This window comes from Falco peregrinus, chromosome 13 (genome assembly GCF_023634155.1).
Source record: "Falco peregrinus isolate bFalPer1 chromosome 13, bFalPer1.pri, whole genome shotgun sequence".
In the NCBI taxonomy this organism is placed as follows: Eukaryota; Metazoa; Chordata; class Aves; order Falconiformes; family Falconidae; genus Falco; species Falco peregrinus.
The window spans coordinates 21,111,884-21,125,118 of NC_073733.1; the positions used below are offsets into that span (position 1 = coordinate 21,111,884).

The window sequence follows — 13,235 nt, forward strand, 5'->3', positions numbered from 1 at the left end:
CCTGTACTGAGAGCAAAAATTACTGGCTTGTAAGTAGCTTCCTAGTGAAGAAGTGTTTGGTGTAGGTTTGCTGTCCTTGCTAGAAGTGACATGATTTTTCAGTAACATATACTGTCTGTACAAAAAAAAAAATCAAGGGGCAACAGTCTAATACGTACTGGATGATTTCCGTTGCCCTGCAGGCATGCATGGTTCCATGCCTGGGCACACAAATGCACAAACCCAGTTCCTGGGGAGCAGGTTGGGTGCTTATGCCTGGCTCAGCACTCAGGCAGGGGGAGGCTGAACCCATGTCAGCGCATTCCCAGAGATCTCAAGGATTTCTGTAACATGAGAAAACCATTCAGCAACCTTTCAGGACGCGTATTTTTCAGATCTTACTGCTTGTAATGAGGACTGAAGGCAAACTTATTAAATAACTCATAGACATTAAGAACGTCACCAACTGCAGTTTTCAGGTTAATGACTTTGCATCAGAGGTATTACGAATCAGAGAATTCGAAGGATCAGTTCTAATACAAGTGCTAACTCTAAGGAAAAGATTCCTGGGACTAATCCAAAAGCTTTCTTAGGTCACTGGATGCCAATCAGCAATTTTTCTCCCCTTTTATGCCTTTCCAATCTGATATAGCTCAATAAGTTGGACCTACCTAAAACTCAATTCACAGTACTGGAGGAAAAGTGGAAATGGTGACTCTGAAGACACACCCTGACTTCGGAAAGCAGCTACTTTATTCTGACTTACTTTGTTCTTATCTGCTCATTTCATTCCATGGACTTACATGAATATCTTACTATGAAACACAGTCCAAAGCCTGTTCAGTAAAGAAAATTTGATTATTTTATATATAGACATGTAATTTGTAGTGTTTAGACAGCAATACATTAAAGTCACTGAAATCTAATAAATAAAACAAATTAATAAATTATATATCAATGTAAGAAACTGCCTTAGTCAATCTGCCAAGATAATTATGAAGTAGGTATTTTAGTCTTCAGAAAAAATGCATTCTTAAGAATGATTCTGCAAATAAAGATCTAATTTAAACTTAATGTAACAATGCAACCTTGGAATACTTCATTGGTATCTCTTGCATAACCACCCTTGTATTTATAAACATTTGAGCAATGGTTAAACACACAATCATAATGATATTAGTCTAGACACTTCAAAAATTAAAGCTTTACCATTATTTTCTATTTACATATCTAGTGAATCTAAGTGTTAAGAGTTTGCCTTTGTTTCATGGGGTTGGGTTTTTTGATTGACCGATGAAAGACCGCATCTACTCTTAGGCCACTGTTTTAACAGTTGTCAGTTCACTTGCAGGTTAAATTTAACAGAAAAGAAAAAAAAAGACAATTTGTGGAAAAAGCCTTTACCCAGAATAGAGCACTGTGCTTCTTATCTTTCAGTATTCTTAAGAGGACAGAAAATACAAAAATATCTCTGAATTCTCCAGTGCACATTTGAACTGGGCATGTCAGTTACGGTTTTTGGAAAAAGAAACCTTCGCAACCTTTAAACCCGTGTATTACTGCAGCCACTGCCCATGAAATAACCCCTGGGTCTCTAACAGACACACTTAGATACCAAAAGGAACATGGCTTCACTTCTAATTTGGGGAGTTTTTCATGTATCTCAAGAAAAGATTCATGAGCATATTTGTGAAGAAAGTTGTTTGCGTTTTTTCTCATTGTATCTCTAACATGCAGGTATTGACGCATCAATGAAACAGCATGAGGAACATTTGAAGCGCTGGCACCTATCGTACACTTTGTATACACGCTGTGTGGTACAGCTTCGTACTCTTAGCTGGTTTTTGTATTCCTTGCACTCTCCATCTGGATGCTTTCAGATTAATTGTTGGAAAAGTCCCCTCTCTGGTGGACACCCCCCACCACCAGGGCCTGTTGCTGTTTCAGGTGTTCTGCACCTGCTTGTTCTCCTCCCCTCACATAGCGAGTAACCCAGTCCTTTGGCAATGATTAATTTAAACAGTGTAAACCCTCTTTTCCGCTAATGAAATACAGTAAATAAATATAGTTACTCTTTCATTACCATACTCTCTGGCCATCTGAAAATATTTCACCCAGCTGACAGAAATGATGCAAAATTCTCACTTCCTTGAAGTAATAAAGGGAAAGGCATTCTTTAATAAAATGAAAAGGGATAGCTGCCAGATGTACAGTCCTGGAGACTACTGTCTACTGGAAACAGGAGACGTAGCCCTTGAGTGCAGATCTGTGCTCAGAAGAAGCAGGCAGCTGAGCTGCAGGAGGGGAACATCGCCACTGAGCAGCTCCTGGAAATTCAGAGTAAAGCACTTCCTCAACAAATACAATCTATGTCTACTCACAGACCGCTTGAACCACAGTTAAGTCTGAAGATACTGGTCGTTTATGAAATTTTCCTACCAAATTTTACTCTGGTTCACTCAGGGCCAGCGCCCCAAACACCCATGTGAACACCCAAACATGCAGCAGCCCAGGGTCCGGCCGGCCTCCCGCTACAGCCAGAGCATCTGCCAGCTCCCACCAGGGCTCCGGGAGGAACAGCGCAGCCTGCGAGCATGCACCAGTGCTGGCTGGAATAAGAACTGGTAATATAGTCAGTGGAGCAATCTTCCAAAACATCAGGCTTTGGTCAAACTGTTCCCACTGAAGACGTCATGAACATTCCCATTGATTTCCCTGTGGCAAGAGCTGGGCCGGTGCCTTTTATTACTCCATCCTGTATGAGGAGTTTGAAGCATTCCTTGTCATGCAGTCAAACAGAATAATTGTACCAGCATTTAAATCTGACTGGAAGGCATGGCCAAATTCTTTTCTGGCTTGTTTAACCTTCCTAAAGCCAGAATTCATATGGAGGGTTCCATAAAGCCTGTACAGGGTTGTGTCAAACACAATCCCTTCTCATACAAAAGAGATTTTTTCCAGGATATATACTGAAGGAGATTCATTAAAAATCTAGCTTCTGTGAGCAACTGTGCAGATAAGATGACACAGCAAGTAAGTATAGTCAGGAAGACTTTGTGTTTAAGTTTCTGTAAAGATCTGGGGCTATGTCCTCTGAGGGATTTTCTGTTTCCTTTCACTAGCAATTTCAAAACAAAGCAGATTACTCTTCATGTGGTTTTCACTCACACCCTGACACGGCGAAATGCTTGTGTGCCATAATGGTTAAAGACATTTAACAAAAATATAATAATTATTTCGTACTACAAAAAAACCAAAAACTGCGAACTTATAAAGATGTTTGACTTTGTTGTCCTCTAATGTTAAGCCTAACCATACTTCCTAAAAAGATGATGAAAGGATGTGGAGTAATTGAGATTTAATGGCACTTCTCCTTCAAAAAGCTTAAAGGTATGGTCTGTAACCGGACTCTAACCCCTCTGCTCTGAGACAGCCACTCATTCCGTAAATTCTGCCCCACCAACATATGTGAACAGCTCAACGTAATTGGAACAATCTCATATTTACGGTCTTTTTTTAAAAAAAAAAAACCCAACTATTAAGCCATATTCTCTTCAGCCCTAATTACCTTGAAATTACTTTGACGAGAACAAAGTGGCACATTTTTGTCTGGTGCTGAGATCACTTAAAATGGGACATGGAAAACAAAAACTGTATCCTGAGGGATATCATTGCATTTGCCTACAATAATTACAATATTTTTTATGGGGTTTTATGCTAAGATTTCACATAAGTAGCACTACTGCTAAACTTTAGTTACTTAATATTCAATTGTTGCTCTCTTAATTGTTACAGAGTGCTCAGATTTGTAAAGTTTTATCAAGGTGTAATACACAAAAACTTCTTCAATATCTACCCTCAATAATTTCTTTGTTGTTTGAAAACTTCCAACTTACAGCAAAGCTGGCATTTTATGGTCTGCAGAGCTATAAATCATTTTTAAAATCATGATGATATTACTCAAAACAGATGTGAAAACATATGTTTGCCACGGTTGTATAAACCGCTTACTTGTCATACTTAATAAATGTTGATACTTTTATTTTAACTACATTCTTTCTTAATAACTTTGAAAATATTTTCCATGGTAAATATATTTTCTGCCTTAGTAAAAGTAATGGCAGGTTTTGAAAAACAAAGCTCATTCTGTATAGAAATTACACGTATATTTTTTGCTGAGCAACCCAGCACAGATCACACTCTTCAGTGACTGTCCACATCTATGAAAAATGTTCAACATATCTGAGGTGCACCAGAGACCAAAATATTTATCTGCCAGAGAATAACAGTAGTATCAGGAACAAAGAATCGACACAGGAGTGAGACAAATCATTGAGGAGGAGCCAGCACCCTTGCACAGGGTGGCAGAAGGGCGCAGCACACAGGCTGGGCATTTTCAGGAGCAGGGTAGTGGCTCTCTCCTACAGACAGTGGCACTCCCAGCTGCTGGGTGCTTGTAGCAGAGGTCTGCCACACCGCCAAATGCAAAATCACCTTGGAATTGTCAGATATACAGTGTTGGTGACTTTAAAATTTCAGCATTTGTCCCACTATAATGGCATAGAAAGGTTTTGGTTCTGGAACTGTGGAATTACTTGGAAATTACATCTTCACTTGACAAAAAGAAGTAATTTCTCATTCTCATGTTTTCAGAGAAAAACAGCCTGTGCAGACCAAACAGAGAAACAGAAACTGTATTCTATTTTAAAATCATAATTTAAAACGTCTCGTGACTTTGAAGCACCTTTTTCTGATGCAGGTGAATATATAAGCACCAAGTTCATCCTAAAAAAAATCCCCTCAGTGCACACAGAAGTAAACATGCATAAAGACCTATTTCCCACTAAAAATCAATTAAAGAAAGATAATACCACACAAACTTGTACACCAGGAAATGAATAAACCTATAGAACTTTAATCTCAAGGTGAATTATGGAACACAATATTTTAGCATCAGATCTTTGTGATTTTCTATGTGTTACAAGGAATGTTCAATGATAGTAGGAGCCTGGGAATTGAGTTCACAGGTGGTTGGGTATAAATTATTGTCACACTTTTTGGGATTTCTGCATTGTCTTCTCTGATTTTTAAACTGTACTTTCCTTCATCCACCCTGAGTGACAAGGACTGCTACTAACAATAACGACATGATTTGCATCTTTGAGCCCCACAGGATATTGAGTTAGTTTGCTGAAATATGACTAAACATGTGGCAAGAAACCATGCACAGTTAAAAAAAAAAAGAAAATCAACCACACTTTCAGCTTTAGATTAAATACCTGTGCAATTACTACAGAAATATATTTTTTTAATCTTAGGCATGAAGGAATGATTGATAACTGTTGAGCCTCTGGTGTTGGTCCATAAATGCCAACAGCAGTCAAGAGAGAAGGACTTAAGCATGATGATCCAGACAGAAAATTATCTCAGAATGGCACAAAAGGGCTCTTTGGGGGTTCATGAGGGAAGTGCTTAAATGCCTAGAGAACCAGTGAACAGAAAACAGCTTCTTCTGCTTCCAAGAAGAGAGAGAGTGGAGTACAAGTCTAGAAAATATAAGGAGGAAGTTTCAGGCTCTTTCTACCTATGACTGGATCAGTCACAGATATCTAAGGAATAGAGCCGATCATACAAAATCATGAATCTGCTCAAATAATTTTATTTAACTCTGGAACCACAGGGCACATTGAGCCTCCAAATTCTCTTTTGAGTAGCTCATAACATTGTCTCTACCTGTCTTTTTAGTCTTCTCAGAAAATGCATTAAAATGACCTCAATCATAATATACACCAGTTTGTGTTATCATTTATGATAAAACATTCGTATTTGCAGTAGACTTGTAAGTACATTTAGCTTACATTGTCTCCTCTTTTGGTCACTTCCCTTTTCCTTCACATCTTTTTCACTCTGAAACCTTAATATCTCCTTCAGTAAATGCCTTTGTGGTACTTTTCCAGTATTCACTTACCTTAAGTTTTCTTTTATTTCTTTAACTATATCCCATCTTCTTTTATTTCTTTAACTATATCCCATCTTCTTTTTTTCCAGGCACGCATATTATATGGTGCTTTCTGTATGTGCTGCCAGAATAAACCTCTCACCTATCAATATGATTTATTTTTTATTCTATTTGCAAGGAAACAAAAAGGCTTCTGCTCTTTCTTCTTCTTCAATGTGCAGCCAGGGATACCACGAAAACACCCCCGGTGAACCTGCACACCCCAGCGTATTTGCTTTCTCCGGTACCCACCAGCCACTGCAGGGAGAAGTGAGCAGAGGAGGCACCTCCCTGCCTACAGGCCAGGCATTACAGGCCAGACATCACTTCTGCCTTGCTACCTCTCTCTTGTGAGGTAATATAATATTATTAAATACAAAAAATGGCTTATTTCCCTCACCTACGTACCAGCATTGGTCTGCACACACATCCCCTGGAGGCAAAGAAACAATACCATGTGACTAATCAAATATTTGCTAGGAACTTCATAAATAATTGAGCCAAAAGACCAGCAAAATACTAGCACCATACTATATAAACAGCGAGAAGCAAAGATCTGATTGTTTACACTTCCTAAGAAGAATGTCATGTAAATTCACTGGATACATTACTCATCACAATTAGGCACTTAGCTCTCTTAAATTCATAATATAATGCCACTGCTATGCAGAATACTAGAAAAAGGAATAAAATACCTAATACGTGTAATTAAATGCCTGAGATGGAAAACAGTCTGTAGTTTTACCTTTCTCCTTTTGTATTTTTTTTAGGCTGGTCCCAGTTTCTTGATCAATGAGTTCTCCTTCCCTGCTGTTGGTCAGCATAGCTAAAAAAAATCAAGAGTGCAGAGCAATGTAACACGATCAGTAAAAAAATGTCCGAAGAGAGGAAAACATTACATTATATTTCCTCTTTGTCAATATTTTGGTATTTTAACATTTATTCATACTATATAGGTTCTAAAGCAATTGACTATTTTTATTGTCCATCATCAACCATTTCACTGTCCCAATTCAACACTTAGAGCCAAGTAAAATATGCAGCACAAGCAAATTTGCGCAAGTTGATTAAAAAAGATACCAAGATAGAACCCAAATTACTACTGAGATGAACGTGATTTCTCATGAAATGTTCAAATTAACTAATTAGAAAAGTACTTCCCAGACATCATTTTGGGGAAAAATACATTTAAGGATTTAAGTATTAGTAATTATCTATAAAGCAGAAAGCTTAATAAAAAATACAAATTGACAAAGAGTAACCCAAATTCATACATGACAGCAAAAAAACAATACACTGTAGTGCTGAAAAAAATCCTTTACTTAACACCTGCAAAATCAGTGTTAAGTTTATTACGCCTGTTTTTCAGGATTTCTGGATTTCATTTTTCAGGATGCCCATTTTCTTTGTTCTTATTTGATTAAAACATTTCCTTGTCTGCAATTAACCAATTACATAATTTAAAGTTATTCCAGTGAAGACACTTGTTAAAGGTTCATTACTATATTATAGGGGAAGTTTTGGTTGGTTTTTTTTTAAATCGCAAAATTAAAATATAAATATATATGGATACAAAGTATATGTATGTATCTCTACAACAGCAAGCATCAGACTTCAACATAGAGAAATGTTTGGTTCAACATGAATAAAACCTAGCCTTCTTTAAAAAACTTTCAGCACCATTTCTAGTGCCCAGAGGCTTGCAGTGTGTGATACTTATTAGATCACTTATATTACAAGCTTATATTATATAGCTTACAGCTATTACTAATAGAGCAAGCGACAGTACTTTCAGAAGCTTCAGTGAGAACACAAGTCCCTTTTTCACTGTTGTGATAGCAAGTTACATTTCTTGCCCTGTGTATTTCTAGCCCTATTTTACATATGAAAAAGCTGAGGGGAATCTACTTTCTAGGCTCTGCCCTGTCTGTGCATATGTTTATGCAATGTGGTTCAGGGTCTGTGGACTAGTTTGTGTAAAGCCTGCTGTGCTGTGTGGTGCCACAATGCTGCTGCACGGACCAGAGTCAAAACTGCAAAATCCCAGCGAGCAGCTGAGCAGTTATTTGGTGGGAGTGAAGTCTACACTGACTAACACGGACTGCATTGGTTCCGTAATTTAAATCTAGCTCAGTAATGCCTGCCTGGGCTTCAGTCACTGCGAAGACAACAGTGTTGACATACACCGATGTGAAAAGATGTTAATTGACTTGCCCTAGATCCCTCTTGGAAGCACCAAGAATAGGATCTGAACTTCCTCTAGACAGAATTAGCATTTTAAACACAAGATCAATAATGTACAGGCTGTGAAAGCTGTGGTGAAGAGACAAAAAAATCTCAAAGCCCTCAGCCTCGTGGTGATGAGGCAATGTGTGGGCATGAGGAGGTTTTTGGAATGGAGAAGCCATCATATAACCTGTGACTTTCCTGACATACATACAAAGAAAAAGGTATCTGGCATTTTTCAATTCCAGGTGCCTTCAGAGGCACCTTCTTACTCCAGCATCCAAGACAAGCTGGTTGTACCAGAGAAGGGGTGGTACCTTCTGTGCGTGGGTGGATGCTGGCACAGAATGAATCTGAAGGGCTGGGCTCTGCATAGTGATGAACCTAATAAAACCAACGACAGTGATGAACTTTCTGGGTATTTTTAGCAAGTGAGTGCTTTCCTGAGTTTCCCAGCAAAGAAATATTTGCCTCAACAAACTTCTAGAATTCTAAAGGTCAGTAACTGTGAGGAGGTGTCAGGCTGCAGAGCACTAACCAATTCTGTCTGGTGTGTTGTCCAACTGGGATGGTGAGCTGGACACGCTGCTGCTCTGATGGGAGGAAGCATGGCTCCCGGGCCGCTGACTGTCTTCTAGGGACGGAGCTGGAGAAGGGCTGTCTTGAATCCTTTCCTTGAAACAGAAATAAAACAAGGTCTGTGCAATTTGATTCACAAACTTCACTGAAGTTCAAGGAAAACATGAGGTTGGCTAAAGCAGCGTTAACAAATGGCCTTTCTGAGACACACAGACTGTGGAAGAGCAGTATAATCCCCTACACCCAGAGTACAGCCTTCTGCACGCAATGTACTGGGGCACAGCTTTTCATCCCTTGTGTCTTGACATAGCATTGGCCACCTTTTTTTTTTTTTTTTTAATAACTTTTTCATTTCTAATTTTTTCACACACAGGAACGTAAAGAAAGTTCATCCCTGTTCTTTCCACAAACTACTTTTAATCTACAGACAGTAAAGTTGACATACATGTATCACATTTCAGAGCTGTTCCAATTTGGACTGAACTGTCACTAAATGCAGTCAGATTTGTAAACTCGGTAGAATGTGCACCTGCATAAATTACATCAATATCTTCTCAGGGTACTGCCCAGACAAATTTTAAAAGCTGTGGCACTGGTACAAACTTTGCTTTTGCATGAAAAGCACCACTGGCTAACTAAAGGAAGAATGGTTGCAAATTCTTATGTGTACAGCTGCACATGAAACTTCGATATTAGCCTTTAATTTAAATATACATAGCATTTTAGGTAAGGAGAAGAAAAAGAGTAAGAAATTATAAAAAATTAGCAAATTGGAATTCTGCAGTTCTCTGTATGCATAATCGCAGATTGCCTGAAGATGACATGGAATTCTTGTTAGTAAAAATCTTTAGCAACACGTTAGACAAGCACGATGTAAGAAGTAATTCAACCTGTCTTGAGGAAGGCAAGAGATTATATGACCACCTGACATCCCCTCCAACCCAGTCCTTCCACATACATAATTTTTCTGAATTAATTAAAAATCCCAGTACCCTTCATTCTCATTCCCAGGACCAAGAAAAAATGAGACTCTTGTAAGGGACAGATCATGGCCTCAGATACTCTAGATATTCTTATCTTAAAGTCCCTTTCATATTTTAAATCCTGTTACAAGTCCTTGACGGTGTAGTTCCAAGGGAGAGACACTAATGAGGAGATGCTTGAATTTACAGAATTCCAGAAACTGCATCTTTGGAGTTACCCTTATCTCTAGCAATCATCTGTTCCCCTGGAAACTCAGAACTGAAATATTACTTTCTTTTCTTAAAAAGGGAGATCCTTGTGCCCCCACCTCATTAAAAAAAACACAATTACGGTGTAATCCGAGGAAGCTGTCTCCAAGGAACTTTGCATTTTTTCTGCCTTTCTAATGTATTCTCAAAGATTTTTCATTAAAAGCATCCAATCTGGCCACTTCATGGCAATTTACCATGCGCTTTTGAAAATAAACTCAATAGCATCCAAACTTTTTATGCAGCTTTTGCTAGACAGTATCCTAAATCAATAATACAACTTTAGGAAGAGAATGGTATATTCTAATAGTTTTTCCATTATAAATAGCTAGCACAATAGCTTCTGCTCATAAACTATTGAGGCAATTCATTAATAACACTGGCAGCAAGATCGACATTTTAAGAATATTCTGTTACCCATTAAAACCATCTCTCTAAACCACACTCGTCTTCATATTTACAGATGCATTTGAGATTGATGCAAAGGGAATGTGAGATAGGATCCTCCTAATAGCAAGGGGCAGCTTTTGCCTATTCCAATCACACCAGCTGAAAATGTAGCACTGAATGTGTTGTTAACAGGATAGTTATTGTACATTAAATAACAACTGAGCCTCAAAATCATGTAACAGATGTGTATCTATTACATAGCTGCTAATCCTCAATGGGTCTGTTTTGACTAATTATCTGTTATTTAATGAACATACAATAATGAATAAATCTTAAAGGAAGACTTCTAACTGCAGTATTTTTTAATGCTAATTAAAAATGTTTCTGAAGTTTTACTAGATACAAAATTATTCTGTTGAGTCACAAGTTCCTAAAATTTTGAAAGCTGAATGGTTTTAAACAAACAAGTTTTCAAATTCTGGGGGAAAACAGTCAAAGTCACTGATCTTAAAAATCTCCTGTTTTCCTCTCGGCCTCCAGAAGAGCGGTTTTATAGGTTGCTGAGATGAGTGGGAAAGTAAAAGAATCAAGACTTACTCTCTGGAGGGGCTGCTTATCAAGTTGCTCTTAAAAGTCACATTCTTACCCCAAAAAGTATTCTCCTAAATAAATGATGAATCACATACATGCAATCCTAAGCTCTTAAATACTATATATCTTTTACCTTTGTGTAAATAATAGCTTCCAAATAGGTTACTGCTAACAGGCTACAACTCTGACTGTAGTTTTATTTTCCTGGATATCAATTTTAACAGTCCTCTTTGGCACTATTTCCTCTCTTTTTACCACAAAGAGTACTCAATTTACAATTAAGATATCACTTTGAAATGATTAGTTTTACAGAAGAGTACATAGTTTAAGTAAATTTCATTGTCTATTGCAACCATGAAAATGAATAGCCAAGGAGAGGACATGCCAACTGTTCTGCAAAAAAACCCCTATGAACAAATATGACTATGAATTAACACTTAGATATCACACAAACAACCATATATGTCATCTTAAATGGGAGTTATTTGAGTAATTCAAAAGCTGATGATTTGGAAAAGCAAAGTATTCGAGCTCCTTCTGGTAACTGCATTTCCCATTGTCTCTTGCTATAAAACAATCTCTGCTTCAAGTAATTTGCCTTCAAACTCAGGGTCTTGGCTTGAAATCTTCAGGCAGAAATAAAAGTGTCAAATAATAATGTCACTCTTAATCACACAGTGAATCACTTTCTAAGAGAATCAGTTGATTATGTCATCTAACATGTTACCAGTTACAAAAATTTACATGTACTGGGAAGATACAGTTTTCCCTACAAGCTGACATTTTCTCTGTATGATACATACGACAAATGAGGATAGAGTACCATCATGTAAGACTGCATATGGATTGAGAAATTGTCTATTTCTAAATGTTTGTGTGGAAATGTGATGCTGAATTTCCCCTACTATAATAACTAACACTATGATCAGACTCTTTTTTTTGCAAGTAAACAGATCCATTTTTCAGTCCTGTAATCAGTATGCATCTATTTAGCTACTTAACAGCAATGTGCTCTGGTTCATTAGGTAGCTACTGTTGTGTCTCAGCCTAGTTAAAATTTCACAGCAAGTTAATCTTTTTCATTACAAATGAGAACACAAGTGATAATGTCCTCACCATTTTCCAAACACAGGGTTAACATTATTTGTAACAAACCAATGAGGGCATTTAAATAGGAAAATCGCAAGTCTAAATCCTTAACATTTTTTTACACATTGATGACTTCATTTTATTTGTCATCTATGTATTTACAACCTTGTTACTTTTCATATAATTCATTTTTTTGCCTTTTGAAAACAGCTCGGTTCCCACCAGCACACTGCTGTGCAGCCTGGTTCTACAGTGGGTATACTCACAGTAAGAGAGAAGCATTTCTAAATGAAGTCATGTTTTCTCCATTTGTACTTCTTCTTATTTGTAAATTTGCAAGATTCATATTCCAGGTTATGATGTAATGAATTATATATTTTAAAATTACAGATTGGGAGAATTTTATGAAAAATGAAAACATTCCTCAAGATCTCACCTATTTATCCAACTATAGTACCTACTTTATCTTACCTTTTCTCTTTCCTTTACAGAGCTGTAACATAAATTCTCAAAAAAGACTTTTGCAGTATTTAATCCTTTTGAAGGGCAATATATTTGTCTTACTAAAGATTGGTGTCTTGCTGTGGCTCAGAAAATGTAGCTACAAAGCTTGACATTGTTAATTTTAGTTGTGATTTACGTTAATGGCACTGAAGTCATCAACTCACCCAATTTCCAGATACATCCTTGATTTCACCTCAGTATCCTTTTTCTATTCCCTGTGAGGCAGTATTCCACACAAATAATATGAAACACTACGTAACAGTTGTATCCACACTACTTTTATCTGAAATATATATGAACAGCTTACCTATTTTTGACATAATCATTTTGACTTTAATTCCTAACCTCTGATTTTTTTATAGTATTGATCTTCATTTTGTGTCAAGACTTTAGAGAAATGATGTTGCTGGATTTCCCTTTATTTTTTCTTATTCCTAGTTCCAATGTAGCTGTAATTACTCTTCCAAATGTTAATCTATTAATGAGTTCCTAGAGGATTTAATGGCATTTCACTGCTGACAAGCAGGTTTTGGAAGTTTTTCTGAGTCCCGGATATTTTATTCAGACATTTATCTTCATATTTCATATTTAACTGAGGTGCTACTTCTGTACTCTACAGGGCTCTACAGCGGCGGAAGAGCTGGAAT

The 13,235-nt window shown here is 37.3% G+C and overlaps 1 protein-coding gene across 4 annotated transcripts in view; it reads right to left on the reverse strand.

Annotated features, from left to right (window-relative positions):
- DACH2 (dachshund family transcription factor 2) overlaps positions 1–13,235 on the reverse strand; it is a 311,011-nt gene that overhangs the window by 49,117 nt on the left and 248,659 nt on the right. For all 4 annotated transcript variants that reach the window (XM_055818287.1, XM_055818286.1, XM_055818285.1 and 1 more), the window contains exons 6-7: positions 8,742–8,877; positions 6,723–6,803 (exon numbers count right to left, since the gene is read on the reverse strand). In XM_055818287.1, the coding sequence (XP_055674262.1) occupies positions 6,723–6,803; positions 8,742–8,877 (217 nt within the window). The remainder of the gene's footprint in view (positions 1–6,722; positions 6,804–8,741; positions 8,878–13,235) is intronic.